This window comes from Malaclemys terrapin, chromosome 13, assembly GCF_027887155.1.
Source record: "Malaclemys terrapin pileata isolate rMalTer1 chromosome 13, rMalTer1.hap1, whole genome shotgun sequence".
Taxonomy (NCBI): Eukaryota; Metazoa; Chordata; order Testudines; family Emydidae; genus Malaclemys; species Malaclemys terrapin.
The window spans coordinates 29827372-29851143 of NC_071517.1; the positions used below are offsets into that span (position 1 = coordinate 29827372).

Genomic DNA, 23772 nt, shown 5'->3' on the forward strand with positions numbered 1-23772 from the left:
CCTCTCAGGAAAGTGCTTACCACTGAGCTATGGGATATTCTGGTGTGGGCTCCCTCAATTTCTCCTGTTCCACTGTGTATAAATAATGAGTCATGGGGCCATAGAGAGAGAATGACTCTGTAGCCTGGCGTTTTTGAGGTGGGTGACCCAGGCTCAAGTCCCCTTGCTCCTTTGTGAATCCACGCTTTATCCTCTACGTGGACCACCTTCTAAAGAGAGATGCAACATACACTGTGCCAATGGGTTATATAATTATTTGTGATACAACAGTGGAATGTTGAGAATCAGGGCTCCTGGGTTTGGCAGAAAAATGTGTTCAGAACTGGGGTTACAGACAGGTAGCCAAGTACATAGATATGGCATATGTATTCTGAAAGACATCACTGGTAAAGGTATGAAACTTGGATCTGGCATTGTAGGGATCTCGGATCTATTTCCAGGTAGAGACCTAGCTTAGTCAGTCAGATTGTGAACTACAGAAATAATAATATGACTCTGCAACCGAAATGAGCATAGAATTTAGTCACCTGGCTCACAAGTGTATCTTCTCCTAGGCCAAGTGGTGTTTTGTGTGCAAGTCCCACTCATGCATATCATGCATAGGGTGACCAGATGTCCCGATTTTATAGGGACAGTCCTGATTTTTGGGTCTTTTTCTTATATAGGCTCCTATTACCCCCCCCCCCCCATCCCGATTTTTCACATTTGCTGTCTGGTCACCCTAATCATGCATGAGATTTTATTTGAGACGCAGGAAGGCCTGCCAGGGCTGTAAACGCATGAGTTGGCAGGTTGGGGCAACTTGTCCACTTCAGGCCAAACTCTAAAGACAGAGAGTCATAAAACACCCCATGATTGGGACTAACCTGCACAGCTTCTGCAAAGCAAAAATCATGTCTCCCTGATCTAGAGGCATGCTTTGATCATTTATTAACAAAAACTAATATACAAACTGGTTCTCATTTATCTGATTTATTTAGACTTTCAAAAAAACCTTTTGACAAAGTCCCTCAGCAGAGGCTCTTAAGGCAGCCAAGTAGTCACAGGATGAACAAAAAATATACTGTTATGGATTGGAAACTGTCTAAGAGGCAGAAAACAAAAAGGATAAATAGTAATTTTTTCAATATGGAAGGAGGTTAAAAGTGGGGTGCCTTCAGAGTCCTGTATTAGGACTAGTTAAGGTGACCAGATAGCAAGTGTGAAAAATCAGGACAGGGGAGTAGTAATGGGCATGTGGGGTGTTAAATAGGATCCTACATAAGACAAAGCCTGTAATAATGAGGACAGTCCTGATAAAATTGGGATATCTGGTCACAGTTTGACTTTTGTATTTGTGGGGGGCAGCTTCAGTCAGGTCAACGGGGCTGTGCTTGGGGGTGAGGGGGGGTAAATTCCACACTTGCCCGAGGCTTGGAGTTTTGGGGACAACCATCCAAACTATGCCCATGCCTAGAGACAGTGTTTAATATGAAAACTGAGGTGGCAAAATTTGCAGAGAATACAGCAGTACTTTGTGTATAAAGAAGGCTGAGTTACTTCACAGGGGACCTAACAATGTTAGATGAACTAGACAACATGACAGCAGATGGAATTCAGTGCAGGTAAATGCATCACAATGCACTTTGAGCCATATCATGCCATCAGTTTAAAATCAGATTTAATTTTCCTGGGAAGTGTTTAAATACTATGAAAAAACCTTATGATTGACAGAGGTCAGCTGAGATTTTTCAAAACCATCCAAAGGGATTTAGACACCCAGCTCTGGAAATTGGGGGTAAAATTTTCAAAAGTGCCTAAGGGCTAGATTTTTAAAGTTATTTAGGCATCTAAAGGGATTTACACAATTGCCTACATGCCTAACACCCATTGATTTGAGGGGGTATTTCAATGGGAGTTAGGCACTTAAGCACTTTTGAAAATCCCACTAGATACCTATCTGCATGTCTAGGTGCCTAAAGACCTTTGAAAATCTGGCCTTAAGTGATGTAGAACAACTTTTCTTTGACTTTTAGTGGGAATTAGGCTCCTAAGTGCTTAAGTCAACTTTGAAAATGAGACTTAGATGTTGCAATGCTGAGCAGAACAATGCCTAAATACCATTACAAATCACTTAGGAGCTTTTGAAAACTACACCCAGGGCATCCAAACTCCTTAGGCTGCTTTGAAAGTCTCGGCCAATATAGGTATATATTTAATCTACCTCTTCACTTCAAAGAGAGAGTTCTGCTTGGAAGTTGCTGGCACCATGTGGCCCATTAAAAGGGACAATATCATCTACTCATACACACAGCTAGGATCTAAATTAAGTGCAACAACTAAGGAAAGAGATGCAGGAGTCATACTAGACACATCAGTGAAAACCTCTCGACAATGCGCAATAGTGGATAAAAAATAAAGTATGGATAAACATTTGGTTAGAAAATAATACTGAATATTCTAATGCCACTATATAAATTGATGGGACACCCAAACCAGGAATACTGCATTCAGATCTGGTCATCCCATCTCAAAAAGATATAGCAGAATTAGAGGGGGTTCAGAGACAGGAGACAACAATTGTTAGAGGGCAGGAGAGACTTCTGTATGGGAAGAGGATGAAAAGACTGTAACTATTTAGTCTAGAGAGATGATGAAAAAGAGGGCACGTGATTTAGGTGTATAAACAGCAGAGAGAAAGTACCAGTAAATTGGGTTCCCCACTCGCCCTCTCTCATAGTACAAGAAAAAGGAGATGCCCAGTGAAATAATGGGTACTAATTTAAAACTGACAACAAGAAATACTATTTACACAATGCATGTTGAACTCACCCGCCACAAGGTGTTATGGAGAACAAGAGTAGGATTCCAAAAAAAGGGAATTAGACACATCTATGGGAATGATAAAAAATATCATCAACAGTTACCATGGCTAGGATAAAGGTTTCTAAGGGATCTTTATATTGAGGACATAAGCCAACCAATTAACAGCCTGGGAACAGGCAGCCACTTTCCCCCCATGGACATGTTATTGCAAAATTGTCCCTTATAGGAGTTTCACACCTTCCTTTGAGGTATGTGGTTAATAGCCACTTTTGGAAATGGTACTGGAGAAGGTTGACTGCCGGACTGATGACGTGTAGCAGTTCCTACTCTCCAGGTAGCAATGCTCACTTTCTCTCTCTCTCTATAATTCACATCAATCTGCCTTCTGGCTCTTTAGTATGCACACCGTTCTTTAGAACGTTTGAGTGGGGTAGGGCCACAATGGCAGGAAGGACACCGAGTTCCTTCCCTTGTGGATTTTTTCATGTCTTTTGTGGTGGGAGCTATGACTAAAGCTTTTCCCACAATAAGTGCATATATAGGGTTTCTCTCCCGTGTGGATCCGGTAGTGCTGGGTCAGAGTGGATTTGTCAGTGAAGCTTTTCCCACAGTCAGAGCACGTGTAGGGTTTCTCTCCTGTGTGGATCCTCTGGTGTCTGATCAGGTTTGAGCTGACATTGAATCTTTTTCCACAGTCGGGACACTCATAGGGTTTCTCTCCTGTGTGGATCCTCATGTGTTTGACCAGGTCCGAGTTCTGGCTGAAGCTTTGCCAGCATTCAGCACAAGTGTTGGGGATCTCAACGGTTGAGGTTCTCTTCTTTGATGCTTTGGTTTCTTTAACCTTCCCAACAGTAGTGCTTTCCCGGTGGGTGCATTTACCTTGCCTCTTCCCTGGAGGGTTCCTCAGATGCCTCTTGTGGTGGGAGCTGCGGCTGAAGCTCTTCCCACAGTCTATGCATTTATAGGGCTTCTCACCTGTATGGACGCGCTGATGCTGGGTCAGGGTCGACTTGTCCGTGAAGTTTTTCCCACAGTCGGGGCAGTTATAGGGTTTCTCTCCTGTGTGGGTTCTCTGGTGTCGGATGAGGTTTGAGCTGACGCTGAAGCTTTTCCCGCAGTCAATGCATTTATAGGGTTTCTCCCCTGTGTGAATTCGCCGATGGTTAATAAGGTCTGAGCTCTGAAGGAAGCTTTTCCCGCACTCAATGCAGATGTTGGGCCTCTCCCCCATGAATGTTCTCCGGCGGACGATGGTGCCTTTGCGCTTCCTCACACCTCGCCCACCATGAGCAGATTTACTTTCCTCTGGAGTGTTTTGCTGCTGTGTTTCTGATTCGCCTGGACTCCTAGGGGACTTTTCCTGCTCAGGGCTCTCAGAAACATTGCCTTTGGATCTTGTCAGAGACATCTTGTATGGTTCCTCCATCTCAGACTCTTCTCCTTCTTGTCACTCACAGCTGGGATAGAGAGAGAATCCAGAGATGAGTCATTGCCTGTGCTGGCGGGGGGGAAAGGGAACCTCAGAAGGGGAACAGAAAATCAACACCCATTGACAGAATATCTTTGAATTTACTACAATAAAAAACCCTCACCTTTCATGAGCCCTAAATTCATGACAACATCATGGTCCAAGCAAAGCCACTACACTGTCCCTCTTCCAATACTCTCCTTTGCCATCATCCCTATAAACATCTTAGTAATGGTGAGCTATGACCACTCTTTATCACACTGATCACAATTGCCTAACTGTTCCTTTGTGCTTCCCATCAATTTGTTGCATTTGATTGTATAAGCTGTTAGGAGCAGCAACTGTCTATTTGTACAATGCTCAGCACAACAGCACTGGATTCTAGGCTCTCCCGCAGGACAAATAATAATGCTACAAGGTGTGGGTGCTCAGCACCTCCGAAAATCAGCCCTTCTATTTACCGAGGGGAACATTTTAAGCCCTGAAATAAATTACCTAGGGAGGTTGAAGAATCTCTGTCATTGGAGGTTTTTAAGAACAGGTTAGACAAATACCTGTCAGGGATGGTGTATATAATACTTAGTCCTGCCTCAGTGCAGGGGACTGGACTAGATGACCTCTCAAGGTCCCTCCCACCCCACATTTCTACGATTTTCCAGTGGGCCTAACTCCAACTTGCAAAAGCATTTAAGGGACAGATTTTCAAAGGTATTTAGGAGCCTAAAGATGCCAATAGATGCCTTTGAAAAGCTCCCTGGGGGCATAAACAGGTTAGATGCCTAACTCCCATTGAAAGGCTCCTAAATGCCTATGGTGCTTTTGAAAATTGTATCCATTCTTTAGATATTAAAAATAAACTGATATAATATCATCACCAAAATGCACCCATGCCTTACTGAGTCATCCCCTGAACTCATTACAGTTCCACTTGTTCCTTCTGTCCCCCACTGCTTCTGCCATGATCCTCATTTGTGTCAAGTCTGAACATTGGACCCAATCCTGCATGCAATTAAGCAGGCGAAAAACTTAACTTATAGGATTGATGTTATTATTTTCATGAGCAATTATTTACATACAAAAATGTTTGCAAGATTGGGCAAATAGGTTGACCTGGGTAATGTATTACCCAGTTGGTAATAGAATGGAACAATGGAATGAATACAGGACCCACTCAATAAAAAATTAGAAGATGGTAACATAATGCCAATCAACATGGTTTTATGGAAAACAGATCTTGTCAAACAAGCTTGATATTTTTGAGGAGATTACAAGTTGGGTGATAAAGGAAGTCATTATAAAGTCATTGCTGGTAAAGACTCAAAAATTATTATAGTAGTAAAAATGATAATGATAGGTCAGTATTGTAGAGCAAATGGGAGCTCTTGGTAAGATGAGCTCATCTGAAACACATTTGTTTTAATACAGTCAAAGGTAAGGTTATACATCTAAGAACAAATGTAGGTCATGCTTACAGAATGAGGGACTGTACCCTGGAAAGCAGTAACTCTGAAAAGGACTTTGGGGTCATGGTGGAACCCAGCTAAACATGAGCTCCCAGTGTGATGCTGTGGCTAAGAGATCCAATATGATCCCTGGACGTATGAGCAGGGGAATATAGAGTAGGGAGGTGGTATATTGTCTGTATAAACCATTGGTGAAATCATTAGAAGAATTCTGTATCTGATTCTGGTATCCACACTTTTTAAAAGGCTATTGGGAAACTGGAGAATTCAGAGGAGAATGATTTGAGGCCTGGAAAACCTGACTTCAGAAACAATCTATTTAACACATCCAAAAGAAGATTAAGTGGCAATGTGATCACTGTCTTTAAGTATCTACAAAGGAAGACATTTTTGATAGAGTAAGAATCTTTCATTTAGCAAATAAAGACAGAACAAGATCCAATGGCTATAAGCTGGAGCTAGACAAACTCAGGGGAAAAGGTGGAAATTTTTAACACTGAGGATAATTAATCCTTGGAACAGCTCATTGGATGGATGTGGTGAATTCTCCATCACTTGGAGTCTTTCAGCTAAGATCGGATGTCTCACTAAAAGCTCTGCTCTAGCTCAGCCACAAGGTATTGGGCTTGATGCAGGAAACACTAGGTGAAACTCTCTGACCTGTGTTTTGAAAGAGATCAGCCTAGATGATCAAAATGGTCCCTTCTGGCCGTAGAATATATGAATTTGCTGTGGACTATATACATACACTTCTTTCTGCAAAAAGCCCAGACTACTTTTGTGTGCCTGAAAAGAATAATAATAATCATAAAAAGCAGAATCAAAGGAGCAGGTTTGGGGGATACTCATTGGCATTGTTAGGAGCTGGCTTTCTCTCTCTGCTCCTTGCCCTGTTCCCAGGAAAATGAATCTGCCCAGGGATGCTTCAGGAAAGGGATCTAGGCAGGTCTGGGTGCTGGGAACCTCCCCTCACCCACCTTTGGTAGGCTGTCTCTATTGCCAGAAGAGGGGGTTTGTTTTAGGTTTTTACACGATAACAAATGACAGCCAATTCTTGGTAAAATGCCAGTGGAGACAGGGTGCAGCCAGATTTTTACCACACTATAGCTTGTTGGGGTCAACACTCCTGGGTTTGTCCTTGCTTAGCTACATCATGGTAAAAAATAGAGTAATTTCTCCACTAAGATTTTACAGCAGGAATCTTCCGCTGTAAAAATACCCCCTATGTTGGCAGCAAAGCCACAGCCTCAGACTGTCTATCATTTCTTCAGTTCTCTGTAAGATTTTCAAGAGCTCAGCCCTCAGCAACTCTCACTATTCTCCATGGGGAGGGGGCACTCGCCATTGTTCTCCATAGGGGGCATTCGCCAATGTTCTCCATGGGGCGGTGTTGGCAGTTGAGCACTTTTGAAAATCTTGCCCTGAATGGGAGTATTAATCCCTCCTGACATTTTGTTCTCTCCCTCTTTCCCCCTCTCCCCTCCCCTCGGGCTGGGAGACTCGGTCCCGGTCCTTGTCCCGGCCCGGGGCGTTCGCAATCCCGGAGCTGGCTCGGCTCCTGCAGGAGCTCAGGGGAGCAGAACCTGGGGGGGTCAGGAAGGGCAGCAGCTCTGGGACTCGCAGACCCCGCCCGGGAGCAGAGCTGGGGCGAGGAGGGGCGGTTGGTGCAGAGTCACTTTCCTGCCCGGCCCCAGCCCTTTCCCCCGGGTCTCTCCCATCACCTGGAGTCTGCGGCTCAGGAGCTGGTGTCGGTAGAGCCCGGGGCTGCCCCAGGGGCTGGTTCCAGCCACCGGAGAAAGTCGCCCCCGGCTGGGCACAGAGGGGCGGTAGGGAAGGGCTCTCCCCGCACACACCCCTCCGGGTAGCGGCAGCTGATCAGCGCGGGCTCCTGGCTCACAATGGAGGCGGCAGCAGCAGAGTCTGACCCAGGAAGTCCAACCCCAGTATCCTTAGCAGACAGACATAGAGTAGCCTCCCCTCCAAGTAATAGCCAGAGCCCTCTTGTGGTAGAATCTGAGGAAACCTCCTCCCCCCGAAAGGGATCCGGAAAGAACCTGAACAAGGAGAAATCTCCAGATTGAATCAGAGCCAGAGAGAGCCCTAGAGCAGTAGCTCTCAGCCTTTCCAGGCTACTGCACTCTTTCAGTTAGGGTGACCAGATAGCAAGTGTAAAAAATCGGGACAGAAGATGCTGGATAATAGGTGCCTATATAAGAAAAAGCCCCCAAAATCGGGACTGTGCCTATAAAAATGGGACATCTGGTCATCCTACTTTCAGTAGTCTGATTTGTCTTGCGTATCCCCAAGTTTCAAAATGTGGTAAGGTGACCACCACATTTTGTAAACCAAATCCAGGGACACACAGAGGTGGGAGCACAGCAAAGAAGCCAAGACTGAAAATGTAAGTTGCAGAGTATAGGGAGGCAAATTAATTTAGCAGCTTATATTTTAGCAGTTGCACATATACACTACAAATACAAAACAAATATGCATGTAATCAGTTTGGATGTGATGTCACACTAAAGAAGCTCATTCAAACACTGGTTATAAACAGTATAAAAACATTATTCAACATCAGTTTTCCGTACCCACTGTCCAAATTGCCTATTTAAAGAATCTCTTTCTTTGCACCAATGCCAATGTCATTTATTTTTGACAGGCTTATCAATTAATGCTATGTTATCTCTGTGAAGCATGATGACTTGTTGCTTCTGCTAGTGGAATCTGCCTCCTTCCTTAGAGGTTTTTAAGGTCAAGCTTGACAAAGCCCTGGCTGGGATGATTTAGTTGGGAATGGTCCTGCTTTGAGTAGGGGGGTGGACTACATGACCTCCTGAGGGCCCTTCCAATCCTGATATTCTATGATTCTATGATTAACTTCCAGGTCAAAGTGAAGCTTGTTTTGACAGTAACTTGAGAATGGCTTTCACAGTTTCAGCCTTGTATCTGGATTTTTCTCCTGTCCACAGGTCATTCATGACAGAAAATATCATTTCGACTGAAGCATTACTGCCAGGCAGGCACAGGATCAGTTCTGCCATTTTTTTTATATTTGCATGTGGTACTGAGGATTCCCTACAATGCTTGATTACTTCATCCCATCTGCCACACACTATGATCATTGTAGTTGTGTCATTGCATTCACATAGTTTCCCTGTCACAAACTCATTTAACAGAGTTACTTCATCAAACATTGGAGGAGTAGCTGTGTTAGTCAAAAACAACAATGAGTTCAGTGGCGCCTTAAAAACTAACAGATTTATTTGGGCATAAGCTTTCGTGGGTAAAAAAACCCCACTTTTTGATAAATGCACCTAAAGAAGTGGGGTCTTTTACCCATGAAAGCTTATGCCCAAATAAATCTGTTAGTCTTTAAGGTGCCACCGGACACCTCGTTGTTTTCATCGAACAGTTCATCCTTGTTAATTGTCACATTGGGGTATTTCCTCTGCAGTAACTCAACTGCTTTTTCAATCTTGGATCTTAAAGGAGTTTTCTTTAAAAGCAGACACTTCAAATCATTTGTATGCTTTCCCTGTGCACATATGTATTTTATGGCTGTATTGAAGAAAGATCTTGACACATTAAGATCTCCCCACTTCTTCTAGGTCTCTAAGTAGTTTTCTCTTAAAACGGGCACAAAGTTTTCTTTACACCTTGTAACTAGCTTCTTTTTGAGATTGTTTAAAATATTCTCTGACTTACTGCATAGCAATCATCTCCCTCAAGTGATTTGATTGTGTCATGAAAAAGTGTCATGTTTGCATGGATAAAAGCAAGTTCAGTACATGGGTCTTTAAATATTTTGTGAAGAACTAATGATCACTTTTCCTTTGACAAGAAAAATGACTCATAAAATTGAAGGATCCTCTTTAAAACAGGTAAAATCTACAGCCATCTGACATTACTGAATCCCAGGATATTCTGATATTCTTGTCTCATGTACTGACAAAAACTTTTCAGTCTTTCCACGTGAACAGTGAATATATGAAAATAGCCAAAATGTTAATTAGAATGCTCTCAGCATCTACCGGGATTATATTCCTTGCAGTTCAGGCACAGCCCTGGTCTACACTACGAGTTTAGGTCGAATTTAGCAGCATTAGATCGATTTAACCCTGCACCCGTCCACACGATGAAGCCATTTTTGTCGACTTGAACGGGTCTTAAAATCGATTTCTGTACTCCTCCCCGACGAGGGAATATGTGTTCTGTCTATTGCCCCACCACAGTTAGGGAATCCCATTACAGCAAAGTCATCCACTATGACCTGCACATTTCCCAGAGTCACTACCCTTGCTTGCAGCAGCTCAGTGATTGCGTTGGCTACTTGGATCACAGCAGCCCCCACAGTAGATTTGCCCACTCCAAATTGATTCCCGACTGATCGGTAGCTGTCTGGTGTTGCAAGCTTCCAGAGGGCTATCACCATCCGCTTATGAACTGTGAGGGCTGCTCTCATCTTGGTATTCTTGCACTTCAGGGCAGGGGAAAGCAAGTCACAAAGTTCCATGAAAGTTTCGCAGCCACTGGGAATCATCCCAGACCTGCAACACTATGCAGACCTACCAGTGTGTGCTTGTTTCCCGGGCCCAGAATCAGCGTTCCACGGCATGAACCTGCCCCATTACCACCATGATGTCCAAATTGCTAGGGCCCGTGTTTTGAGAGAAGTCTGTGTCCATGTCCTTATCACTCTCGTCACCACACTGCCGTCGCCTCCTCACCTGCTTTTGCAGGTTCTGGTGCTGCATATACTGCAGGATAATGCGCAAGGTGTTTACAGTGTTCATAACTGCCACGGTGATCTGAGCAGGCTCCATGCTTGCCGTGGTATGGCATCTGCAGGAGAGCAGGAGAGCAGAGTGGCAGTGGAAGCGGTCATTCGGTCATTCAATGATGATGGTTTGCAGCCCTATTGTACCGTCTGCTGTCAGAGCAGGAGAGCAGAGTGGCAGTGGAAGCATGACAATGGTTTGCAGCCCTACTGCACAGTCTGCTGCCAGCAGCACCCAGGACACAACAGCGGCGGCTGAACTGAGCAGGCTGCACGCTTGCCATGGTATGGCGTCTGCATGGAAAAAAGGTGCAAAACGATTGTCTGCCATTGCTCTCACGGAGGGAGGGGCGACTGACAACATGTACCCCAAACCACCCGCAACAATGTTTTTGCCCCATCAGGCAGTGGGAGCTCAACCCAGAATTCTAATGGGTGGCGGAGACTGCAGGAACTGTGGGATAGCTACCACAGTGCAACACTCCAAAAGTCGATGCTAGCCTCGGTACTATGGATGCACTCCGCTGACTTAATGCGCTTAGTGGGGACACACACAATCGACTATATAAAATCGCTTCCTAAAAAATCGACTTCTATAAATTCAACCTAATTTCGTAGAGTAGACATACCCACAGTTATGCACTCTGTAAGCAGGGCATCCAAGGACTATCATGTCCCTTTTTAAGCTTGTCTTTACTTCGGTATACAAATTTTCTCTTCCATGTCTGTATAGGCCACCAAAGTTTGTATTTGTATTATCTGCTGAGGCCACAACCTTATTTTTGATGCCATACTTATTCATAACATTTATTATCTCAACTGCAATAAGTTCTGATGTCTCTCCTTTAAGTTCAACAAAATCCACAAATTTAGTTTGCACACGTGAACTGCCTTCATAAGCCTTGAAATAGCAAACCAAGGCAGGACACAATTTTACATGTCAGTGATTTGATCCATCAACATCTTTCAGGTTGTCAATTAGATCATCATTTGCCCATGGAGCAAAAACGTTTGCAAGTAACTATTGTTTCACACTTTGTCCATGCACACGAGAATTTGGGGTTGCTGAATTTTTTATTTTAAATTTGAAGTACAGTCCATTGACCTGAAACTGTGATTATGTCTAATGGTATGATATGCATATATTCCTTCTTGCAAAGCAAGGTCATACTCAATCTGTGTTAGCTCAACTTTGTGAAAAAAAAAATTTGGTAACAGAACTTGAACTAGCACATGTTGTAAGAGCAGCTTTATGTTTAGTGGTACCTTCATGTTCTTTTATAGATTTGCTGCCTCTACCTGAAATGGAAAATATTGACTGACATATTGAACATAATATAGATGTTTCTTTTCCAGTTGGTCGTAAATATGGAAAATCCTTTTGAAGCTGGTTATTAAAGCAGAATTTATGCTTTTTTGACAATGCCATTTTCACTTTACACCAGATCTTGAATCTCACATGTGTTCTATGTCATACACCATTCAGTCAGCATCATAGCTATGGCAACTGCAATAGTGCTGTACCATCTGCCTCTGTGCACCTTCTCCCTTGCAGCAGCAACTCACCCTGTGACAGGGAGTAAAATGGTCTCTAAGAGATGCTTGGGGTCGGTCACTGCCCAACAGGACTCCTTGTATGAGCAAAGGCCAGAGGTTTGGTCCCATAATTCCTGCTTCCCAGACAGAAACCATCCTCAGCCCCTTCAGGGTCCTGTATCCCATTGTCTGTGACCCTGAGTCTGCCAGCCCCATCAATCTGGAGCAGAGCCAGCGCACTCGAGGGGCAAAGTCTCTCTATCCCTCCCCCAAACCACCACCCTGGGGCTAGATTGGAGCTGATGCCCCCTATGGGTGTGTAAAGTCACTAGATAACCCCAACTACCTTTAAAGGGTTTCATGGAATTTCAGGAAGTCGAGAAGAGATGGGTCTCATCAGCCCCATTGTACAATGAGACCTCACCCACCTTGTAGTCCAGGAAAATGCCCACCCATCTGGGCCTCAGGCTCACAGTGAGGGGTCAGTAGGAGGTGAGAGCCTTGTACCCATTCCTCAGCCACACAATGCCATACCTAGTCTCCGGTGATGTTGTGACTGCCTGCTTTGGGGCAGTCCCAGCAAACCCACAAGCCTCACTCAATCTTGTCTCCCATCTCCACCTCCCAGTAATGCCTGATGCCCAGTGTAACACAGTATAGAAGAAATGACCTCACTGCTGTGTCACCATTGTTACAATCACTAATGCATCACCACTGTTATGAAGTTGCACTAAAGCTGCTACAAAGTATGTAATGTAAAGTATCAATGGAAAAGTTACAGAGGGTCCTGTGGCACCTTTGAGACTAACAGAAGTACTGGGAGCATAAGCTTTCGTGGGTAAGAACCTCACTTCTTCAGATGCAAGAAGTGAGGTTCTTACCCACGAAAGCTTATGCTCCCAATACTTCTGTTAGTCTCAAAGGTGCCACAGGACTCTCTGTTGCTTTTTACAGATTCAGACTAACATGGCTACCCCTCTGATAATGGAAAAGTTGTAACCTGCTAAGTATGATAACCCTGTTTATATGCATGTATCACTTTTGTATCTGAAGTTATGAATATTGGCTATGTATTTCTATCTCAAACATGTGTTGTGTTCCAGGGTGATGCCCCCAGACTATTTTACATTCAGATTAGCCATCACAGGTTGATGGGCCATGTAAGGACCTGTGATGAGGAATGTGATCTAAAATTCCATCTTTTACCAGTAACTTTCCATGCTCATGTGACCCTGGACTCCATGTTAGCCAATAACTTTCCAAGCACGTGAGCTGAGCTATAAATTGCAAACTGTGACATCACTGCTTTGTCTTTATTTCTGCTTCTCATCTCTGGATTGCGATCTCTGAGGAAGCTTTGAACAAGGAACTGAATGATCCCCAACCTGCTTGGATAAAACCAGAGTGACTTTTTACAAGCCAGGAAATACAATATCACTGCTATCCTGATCTATGAACACTGAAAATCACTTGTATGTATCTGATTCCTTAACCATTTAATAACTCTCTTCTTTCCTTTTATTAATAAAATCTTTACTTAGTTTACTAAGGATTGACTGACAGCGTGATATTTGTGTAAGATCTGAGTGTCATGGAGTCACCGGGGTGATGCGCTGTGTAGGACTGATGAATGAAATTGTTTTTAATTGTTTACTTTATTAATGTAACTTCATAAGTAAAGTTTTATGAATGAAACAATATTCATTCATAAAACCGGTTACCCCAATAACTGGCTAATTAACAGTTAAGATGCTTGTTAAGAGCCATAGCTGTTCAGTCAGCTGCCTTTGTAAGTTTCACTATCAATCCAATTCCTGCTTAAATCACTGAGACTTGCACTGTTTCAGTATTGTAATTTCTGTTTACCATTAATTACACTTGCCTACAGTGTAACTTCTATTCACTGTTTGCCATATTGTAATTCAAACCCCATTTTAAAACGCTTACTCCATTTTGTAAGGGCTTGCTGCAACCTTCATTTTTGCAAACCCTGCTGTAATCTTATTAGTTTAGATGTGTGAATGAGGGATGTATGGATGATGGAATCAACCTCCAGCCCCAGCCTGTCCTGATTAAATAAAGTTCAAACACCAAGGGCTGAAGATGCAGACAAGAGCCCTAACAAAGTAAGAAGAATCCACCCTAAAAAAAAAAAAAAAAAAAAAAAAAAGATACAATAGAAGGAAGATCAAAGCCAGGTCTGAGGCTGAAAGTCATGTCTGCAATTGACGGGTGATCAGTCACCAAACCCAGAGGCAGCATGACACAGCAAGACCTATAGATTCTGGATTCAAACAAAAGCCTACAAAAAGAATGGGTGAAATGAAAAACTTGGGAGGAGGGTAACATTCTGCTGCCAACATGGAAGGGCATCGGTGCATGCCCAACAGAGACCCAGCTCGTCCTTGTGACCGGCTTTCCTGGCCAGTTAGCAGCCACAAGCTATGAACCCAAGCTGCAAACTCAAGCCACAGACTCAAGCAGGACTGGTAACTATGCAGCAACTGCAAAACATCTGATGGATGTGTGTGTGTGTGAATGGGTGTGTGTGTGTATATAGGTATTAGGTATAATGTGTGTGTATAAGGATTAAAATATTACTTATTGGTCATAAATCAAATTGTTATAATAAATGTGGCATCTTTATCTTGTCCCCTTTAATAAGATTCTGCTAGTTTTTATTGGTAAAACAGCTGGAACCACTCCATATGAAGCCAGTCAGGACTCTGAGAGAGCATGCCTCCTCTCTCCGAGCATACTGTCTCCAGGGCAAGAAGCTTACACAGCTTCTACCTTCCTGGGTGTGACTTTGGAGCATTCAGCATCCCCTTCCACACTATGCACTTCCCACAGTGAGTCTGCCTGGATGGGGGTCCTGGGGAAGCCATAGGGCCCTGCACCCCAACTTTGCAGTCATATATGATTCAGACAGCAGGTAAAATGTAAGTTTTATTAGATGACAGGAACACAGCATAGGACAGAACTTGTTAGCACAGAAATCAGTGACTTTCAGCCAACTCCATCTTAAATAAATGGAGATATCCTATCTCCTAGAAGGGACCTTGAAAGGTCATTGAGTTGAGTCCAGTCCAGTCCCCTGCCTTCACTAGCAGGACCAAGTACTGATTTTGCCCCAGATGGTACCCTCAAGTATTGAACTCACAACCCTGGGTTTAGGAGGCCAATGCTCAAACCACTGAGCTATCCCTCCCCCTATACCCCAAGCCTAGGGTTACCATATTTAGTGCCTCCGAAAGGAGGACACTCCATGGGGCCCCGCCCCAACTCCACCCCCTCCCCAAAGTCTCCGCCCCCTCCCCTGCTTCCCGCGAACATTTGAGTCGCGGGAAGCCTGAAGCAGGTAAGGAGGGGTGTGGGGGGAGGAGGCACGGCCCACCCCCAGCCCCCGGCACCGCAGGTCCCCAGCCCAGCCCCCAGCCCATCCCCCGAGCCCCCGGCCCGGCACCGCCGGCCGAGCCCCCGGCCCGGCCCGGCACCCGAGCCCCCGGCCCGGCCCGGCACCGCCGGCCGAGCCCCCGGCCAGGTCCCCGAGCCCCCGGCCCGGCCCGGCACCCGAGCCCCCGGCCCGGCACCACCGGCCGAGCCACCGAGCCCCCGGCCCGGCCCCCGAGCCCCCGGCCCGGCACCGCCAGCCGAGCCCCCGAGCCGCCAGCCCGGCCCCCGAGCCCCCGGCCCGGCCAGGCCCCGCTCCGCCGGCCCGGCACCGCATGTCCGATTTTCCCGGACATGTTCTGCGCAGCTGGAGCCCGGGAGGGGAAGCACCCAGCCGGGGGCGCAGGGTCTGGAGGCTGCCCGGCAAACCGTGACGCCAGTAGCGCTTGGGCTTCGGGCAGCCCCCTTGCCTCCGGACCCTGCGCCCCCAGCTGGGCACTTCCCCTCCTGGGCTCCGGCGGCGCAGGGTCCGGAGGCCTGGGGGCTGCCCGAAGCCGGTAGCGCTCGGGCAGCCCATCTCTTAAACAGAGCCGAAGAGTCAGGGAGGAGCAGAGTCGCCATTTTCCTGGACATGTTCGGCTTTTTGGCAATTCCCCCTGGACGGGGGTTGAGTGCCGAAAAGCCGGACATGTCTGGGAAAAAGAGGACGTATGGTAACCCTAGCAAAAATGAGGGGGTTAGTTAAACAGAAATTAAAAGGTACAGTGACTAAAGTGAAATCCCTGCAAACAGCATGGATGTTTTTTAAAGACACCATAATAGAGGCCCAACTTAAATGTATACCCCAAATTAAGAAACACAGTAAAAGAACTAAAAAAGAGCCACCGTGGCTTACCAACCATATAAAACAAGCAGTGAGAGATAAAAAGGCATCGTTTAAAAAGTGGAAGTCAAATCCTAGTGAGGTAAATAGAAAGAAGCATAAACACTGCCAAATTAAGTGTAAACATGTAATAAGAAAAGCCAAAGAGGCGTTTGAAGAGGCTAGCCAAAAACTCAAAAGGTAATAACAAAATGTTTTTTTAGGTATATCAGAAGCAGGCAGGGCCAGCTCTAGGTACCAGCAAAGCAAGCAGTTGCTTGCGGTGGCAAATTTGCAGGGTCTCAAGAATCCAGCCTGGGAGCTGAGAACCAACAGGGGGTCCTGGGAGCTGTAGTTCCTTGGTTAGCTCCCTGCCTATAGAGCCGGCCCTGGAGCAGGAAAAGAACTACATTTCCCAGCATTCCCTTGGCCGCAATTAACAGGAAAGGGAGGGGGAAGGAGTATGGAACTAAAACCTCATGCTGCAGCTTGCTGTGAATGGTAGGGACAGAGCCAGCTCTAGTTTTTTTGCCACCCCCAACCCCAGCCCTGGGCTCCCCCCTGCAGGGGTGGCTTTAGGAAGTGCGGGGCCCAATTCGAACATTTTTGGCAAGGCCCCGGCAGGGATGACTAACAAAAACAAAAAACAAAACAAAAACAAAAAAAACAAACCTGTAAAAAAAAAAAAAACCCTTTCATTTCTTCCATGTATTATTTACTTTCCATAACTATATAGATAATAAAATTATATATTATGTACATTGCATCATATATGCTGTTGATGGGTTACTAATGAGCTCCGTTTCACATGTGTGGGTCCCCGCCACTCCCTGGGGGTGTGCTAGGGTGACCAGATGTCCCGATTTTATAGGGACAGTCCCGATTTTTGGGTCTTTTTCTTATATAGGATCCTGTTACTTCCCACCCCCATCCCAATTTTTCACACTTGCTATCTGGTCACCCTAATGGTGTGCACATGTGTGGGTCCCAGCTGCTCCCTGCCCCCCTCATTGAAGCACGTGTGCAGGGTTACTGCCCTGGGAACTGCAGGGCACCAGTGGACATGGGGCTGGCTGGAGGCAGGGCAGGGGCTGACTGGAGGTAGGGTCTGGCTGCAGGCAGGGCAAGGGGTGCAGGGCTGGCTGGAGACAGGGGGGTGCGGCATGGGTTGGCAGGGCTGGAGACAGAGGAGTGCGGGACTAGCTGGCTTCAGGCAGGGGGTGCGGCAGAGGTTGGCTGGAGATAGGGCAGGGGGTGCGGGGCTGCCTACAGGCAGGGCAGGGGGTGCAGGGCTAGTGCAGGCAGGGGTGTGGCTTCAGGCAGGGGGTGCGGCAGAGGTTGGCTGCAGGCAGGGCGGGGGGGCGGGGCTGGAGGTAGGGCAGGGGGTGCAGCATGGGCTGGTGTGACAATGCGGTTCTGGCGGAACCCAACTGAGAGTGCCAACTCAGGACAAATTGCTCAAACAGGGCAGTTATAGCCCAAGGCTGGGTTTTTTCCACCTCTAAGGCAAACCAAACCAGCCAGACTAAGAGGACTTCGGTCTCACCCCACTGGCTAACCGCAAGTCTCACAAGCAATCTCCTTAGACACTCCAGTTTCCCAGTATTACCACCAGTGCCACTTGTTATGGGGACAAATGGTTATGAAAACCAATACCCAAGTAAAAGAAAAAGGTTCTCCTGATCCCAAAGGACCAAGCCCCAAACCCAGGTCAATATACAAATCAGATTTTACCCACAAATCACGCTGTTGCCAATCCTTTAGAATCTAAAATCTAAAGGTTTATTCATAAAAGGAAAAAGATAGAGATGAGAGTTAGAATTGGTTAAATGGACTCAATTACATGCAGTATTGGCAAAGTTCTTGGTTCAGGCTTACAGCAGCGATGGAATAAACTGCAGGTTCAAATCAAGTCTCTGGAATACAACCCCCGCTGGGATGGGTCCTCAGTCCTTTGTTCAGAGCTTCAGCTTGTCGCAAAGTTCCTCCAGAGGTATGAAGCAGGATTGAAGACAAAATGGAGATGAGGCATCAGCCTTATATAGTCTTTTCCAGGTGTAAGAACACCTCTTTGTTCTTACTGTGGAAAATTACAGCAAAATGGAGCCTGGAGTTACATGGGCCAGTTCCTGCATACTTTGCTGAGTCTGAAGGCATATTTGCCTTCTCTCAATGGGTCCATTGTATAGCTGATGGTCCTTAATGGGCCATCAAGCAGGCTAGGCAGAGCTAATCCCAGCTTGTCTGGGATGTCACCCAGCAGCATAGCATAAATTTGCCATACAGACAGTATAGAGTCAATATTCATAACTTCAACTACAAAACTGATACACACATATAGACAGCATAATCATAACCAGTAAACCATAACCTTGTTTTAGACACCCCATTTGACCCCCTTTATACAAGATTTGGGTGCCACTACAGGACCTTGGTTGCAACAATGATCTACATGGTCCCAGTTTATGCCAATAACGTCACAGCAGGCTGTGGGCAGGAGGTGCAGGGCTGGCTGCAGGCAGGGCAGGGGGGCTGGTGTGGGTAAGACAGGGTGCAGGGCTGGTGTGGGCAGGAGGTGCGGGGCTGGAGGTAGGGCACGGGGTGCAGCAGGGGCTGGCTGCGGGCAGGAGGTGCAGGGCTGGCTGGAGTCAGGGGCTGGCTGTGGGCAGGGCAGGGGGTACAGCAGAGGCAGCTGAAGCCCGAGCCCTTTAAATAGCTCCCAAGCCCCCCGCTATCCCAGGTTCCGGGGGCTATTTAAAGGGCCCAGGGCTCCCCTGCTTCTACCGCCCTGGCCCTTTAAATAGCCACGGGAACCCTGGGGAAGCAGCTGGGCTCCGGCGGCTATTTAAAGGGCCGGGGCGGTAGAGGCAGCAGGAGCCCCGGACTTTTTAAATAGCCCCCAGAACCCCGCAGCCCTACCTCAGGGCTCCAGCAGTGGCTGGGCCCTTTAAATTGCTCCCTGGGGAAGCCGGGCCACGCCGGTACGGCGCACCGGCTCTTGCCAGTACGCCGTACTGGGGCTTGGGCGCGGGGCCCTCTTTGGCGCAGGGCCCGATTCAGGGGAATTTGAATTGGCCTAAAGCTGGCCCTGCCCCCCTGCACCCCCGTGTTGCCCCAGTCCTAGACTGTCCCCCGGCTACACCCCCTGCCGCCCCCGCTCTGGCCCCCACCTGCACCCCCCTACTGCCCCAGCCCTGGGCTCTCCCCCCACCTGCACCTCCTGCCACCCCAGCCCTGGGCTCTTCCCCCCCCCCACCCGCACCTCTTGCCACCCCAGCCCTGGGCTCTCCTCCAAAGAAAGAATTGGGTGGACTAAATGGACAGTGCACCTCTCTATCTGAAGCCTAGCAAGGGAGATCCCACTAGAATTTAAAATGAAAAGTAAGGGAGGGGAGGCTCTACTAGGACCTGGGCAGCTTTAGATACAGTACCAGGCACATAGGAGGATTTACTGAGCCATGGAAGCAGAAATTGACTTTTCTTTTCCAGATTTAACTAATATTCAGAAAGGGAATCTAGCACCTGCCTTCCAGATTTGAACACTCTCAAAATTCAGGAGTGCTCAAGCTCAGTTTGGGCAGCTGTTACTTCATTTCTCCCAAATCAAATCTACTGATCCACTGTAACTTGCTGTAGAAAAAGTGCAATAAATTGAGCGAGAAATTCTTCCCAGTGGTTATTAGGACTGGAACTGCTATTTTCAACAGCCATTGCTTTTTTATTTTTTTTTTTAGTTTTAGTTTTATTTGTTTAAAAGGAAGACAGTGATATTGCATTGGCAAATTTCCCATAGAAACAAAGAATGGAACAAAAGAATAATAAAGACACCTCAACTTTTCCTCATTTATGTACGACAGTCTTATAATATGCATCCAGATATCCTCCAATCACACAAGCTGAAAATTGTTCCACTTTACTGCAGTTCTGTAACCATATGGGAACCAATCCTGTCTGTGTTCTGTGCACATCCAAAATTCCTGCTGAATGACCCGCCCTGGGAGCGAGTTACCAGTGACCCAGGTCTGGGGTGGCAGGAGGGTGCAGTTGGGGGCGGGGGGAGAGAGAGAGAGAGAGAGCCCAGGGCTGGCGGGGGAGGTAGACAAAAATTTTTTTGCTTGGGGCAGCAAAAAACCTAGAGCCGGCCCTGGAAGCAGGAAGCCTGCTAAACAACCAGTGGGGCCCCTGGATGATTGTAATACAAAAGGAGCGCTTAAAGATGATAAAGTCATTGCGGAGAAACTAAATGGATTCTTTGCTTCAGTCTTCACGGCTGAGGATGTTAGGGAGATTGCCAAACTTGAGCCAGCTTTTGTAGGTGACAAATCTGAGGAACTGTCACAGATTGAAGTGTCACTAGAGGAGGTTTTGGAATTAATTGATAAACTTAACATTAACAAGTCACCGGGACCAGATGGCATTCACCCAAGAGTTCTGAAAGAACTCAAATGTGAAGTTGCGGAACTATTAACTAGGGTTTGTAACCTGTCCTTTAAACCGGCTTCTGTACCCAGTGACTGGAAGATAGCTAATGTAATGCCAATATTTAAAGAGGGCTCTAGAGGTGATCCTGGCAATTACAGACTGGTAAGTCTAACGTTAGGACCGAGCAAATTAGTTGAAACAATAGTAAAGAATAAAATTGTCAGACACCTAGAAGAACATAAATTGTTGGGCAAAAGTCAACATGGTTTCTGTAAAGGGAAATCGTGTCTTACTAATCTATTAGAGTTCTTTGAAGGGGTCAACAAATATGTGGACAAGGGGGATCCAGTGGACATAGTGTACTTAGATTTCCAGAAAGCCTTTGACAAGGTCCCTCACCAAAGGCTCTTATGTAAATTAAGTTGTCATGGGATAAAAGGGAAGGTCCTTTCATGGATTGAGAACTGGTTAAAAGACAGGGAACAAAGGGGAATAAATGGTAAATTCTCAGAATGGAGAGGGGTAACTAGTGGTGTTCCCCAAGGGTCAGTCCTAGGACCAATCCTATTCAACTTATTTATAAACGATCTGGAGAAAGGGGTAAAAAGTGAGATGCCAAAGTTTGCAGACGATACTAAACTGCTCAAGATAGTTAAGACCAAAGCAGACTGTGAAGAACTTCAAAAAGATCTCACAAAACTAAGTGATTGGGCAACAAAATGGCAAATGAAATTTAATGTGGATAAATGTAAAGTAATGCACATTGGGAAAAATAACCCCAAATATACATACAATATGACGAGGGCTAATTTAGCTACAACGACTCAGGAAAAAGATCTTGGAGTCATCATGGATAGTTCTCTGAAGACGTCCAAGCAGTGTGCAGAGGCAGTCAAAAAAGCAAACAGGATGCTAGGAATCATTAAAAAGGGGAAAGAGAATAAGACAGAGAATATATTATTGCCCTTATATAAATTGATGGTACGCCCACATCTTGAATACTGCATACAGATGTGGTCTCCTCATCTCAAAAAAGATATACTGGCATTGGAAAAGATTCAGAGAAGGGCAACTAAAATGATTAGGGGTTTGGAACGGGTCCCATATGAGGAGACATTAAAGAGGTTAGGACTTTTCAGCTTGGAAAAGAGGAGACTAAGGGGGCGAGATATGATAGAGGTATATAAAATCATGAGTGATGTGGAGAAAGTAGATAAGGACAAGTTATTTACTTACTCCCATAATACAAGAACTAGGGGCCACCAAATGAAATTAATGGGCAGCAGGTTTAAAACAAATAAAAGGAAGTTGTTCTTCTCACAGCGCACAGTCAACTTGTGGAACTCCTTGCCTGAGGAGGTTGTGAAGGCTAGGACTATAACAGCGTTTAAAAGAGAGCTGGATAAATTTATGGGGGTTAAGTCCATTAATGGCTATTAGCCAGGATGGTGTCCCTAGGCTCTGTTTGTCAGAGGGTGGAGATGGATGGCAGGAGAGAGATCACTTGATCATTACCTGTTAGGTTCACTCCTTCTGGGGCACCTGGCATTGGCCACTGTCGGTAGACAGGATACTGGGCTAGATGGACCTTTGGTCTGATCCAGTACGGCCGTTCTTATGTTTTTATGTTAAGAGTCACCTGGTCGCATCCCCCTCCTGGGTCTCAGATTACGAAGGGGCAGCCATAGCATCCGTGTAGGCAGCTGGAGCAGCCCTCGCAAAAGCCAGACACCCTTATTCCCACCACCTAGACATTGGTGCAATACACAGGGAAACTGAGGCACACAAAGCATTCATGCAAAACAGTAAGACTCACATAGGTTCACATACAACATAACAAGGGAAAATCCCCACTTCGTCACACTGAGATACATATTAATATGGGGGTAAGTGTCTGATCCTTTGGGATTGGTAGAACCTCATGTATGGTGAATTGGGTTTTCAGTAACCTCTCATCATAAAGTCCAGGTGTCTGGATGGTGAGAAGTCCTGGATTGCGTATGGGGGACTGTGTTTTGGCTGGTTCTTGACACAAAAGCTTGCTTTTGTTACTGGTTTGGTAAATCTAATTATAGAAATAGCCACCAGTTTTGGGGTACGTCTGCCCTAATTTATCAGTCTACCCTAAGTTTGGTATTCTCGGCTTTGGCCCACTTTAGGCACTGTGACATCCAGCATGATGCGGCCATAGTCAGATCTCTCAGGATTGTCAGGCAGGTTCTGCCATGTGTGTATGAGTCTCTTGATTTTCTGATCTTCAGACAGGATGAGCCAGGATTTGCTGTGTCCAAATCCAGAGTCATATCCACTGGGGGTTCAGAGTCTGAACTGGTGCAAGGAATCTGCCATTATCATCTTCTTACCACGAGTGATTTATTGGCTCATTTTGCATTGAGTCATTCCTGGGATAACAGGGGATCCTGGGAGGGGTTGGCAATGGGAGAAGTGGTGTTCTGGGGTGGTGGTGGCAATGGGGACTAGAGCTCTGGGGCACCAGTAATGTGGGACTGGAACTCCCAGTGGCTGGGAGCCACATTGCCCCGACCTCTCCAGATCTTTGACTGGCTCTGTGCAGGGTGAGTGCAGAGTTTGTCCCCAGCAGGGGTCCTGCGGCATGGTGGGATTGGAAGGGATGTGCAGTAGATCAAACCCCAGGAGGGATTTTGTCCAACCCACCTAGAAGCGCCCCCTGGGGAACCGTGGCCAGCACACTCCAGCTGTCTCACCTTTGGAGGGGCCCTAGCATCCTTTCCATGCAAGCCAGCTACTCCACTGGCTTGAGGGGCAGAATTAATGTGTGTCATCCCCCCCCCCCACACACACACACACAGAGATGCACCTCAGGCACCTAAGAGCTAGGATGACCTTTTCTGCACCTTCCAATCAGGATCCCTGTGTTAGACCCTCCCCTCATGGGAGCCCAAGAGGGCAGTGGGGCCTTAGTCTCCGGGTGTATGTCCCCTTCAGGGACAGTTCCTTCCCCTCCCAACTTGTCTGTCTCCTGCATGGCTGGCAGGACATGGATTAAGAACATAAAAAGGGC

General features: G+C 46.3%; 2 protein-coding genes across 5 annotated transcripts in view; one reads left to right on the forward strand and one right to left on the reverse strand.

The window, feature by feature from the left end:
* LOC128848319 (zinc finger protein 771-like) overlaps positions 1-23772 on the forward strand; it is a 198964-nt gene that overhangs the window by 155813 nt on the left and 19379 nt on the right. Inside the window, exon 1 of one of the 2 annotated variants that reach the window (XM_054048274.1) lies at positions 13469-13524. The exons of the other annotated variant lie outside the window; for it this stretch is intronic. The gene's annotated coding sequence lies outside the window, so the exon portion shown is untranslated. Of the gene's footprint in view, positions 1-13468; positions 13525-23772 lie in introns of those variants that run through there. 2 annotated transcript variants of the gene reach the window in all.
* LOC128848323 (zinc finger protein 501-like) lies at positions 2920-7637 on the reverse strand. Of its 3 annotated transcripts, XM_054048278.1 has the most exons (3): positions 7461-7637; positions 6400-6525; positions 2920-4265 (listed from the first exon to the last, which is right to left on the reverse strand). In XM_054048278.1, the coding sequence occupies exon 3, from the start codon at positions 4232-4234 to the stop codon at positions 3218-3220; it is 1017 nt and encodes a 338-aa protein (XP_053904253.1). In that variant the 5' UTR covers positions 4235-4265; positions 6400-6525; positions 7461-7637; the 3' UTR covers positions 2920-3217. The 3 variants fall into 3 exon arrangements, with proteins under 3 accessions (XP_053904253.1, XP_053904252.1, XP_053904254.1); XM_054048277.1 differs by lacking the exon at positions 6400-6525; XM_054048279.1 differs by lacking the exon at positions 6400-6525 and having other exon boundaries at positions 7593-7635.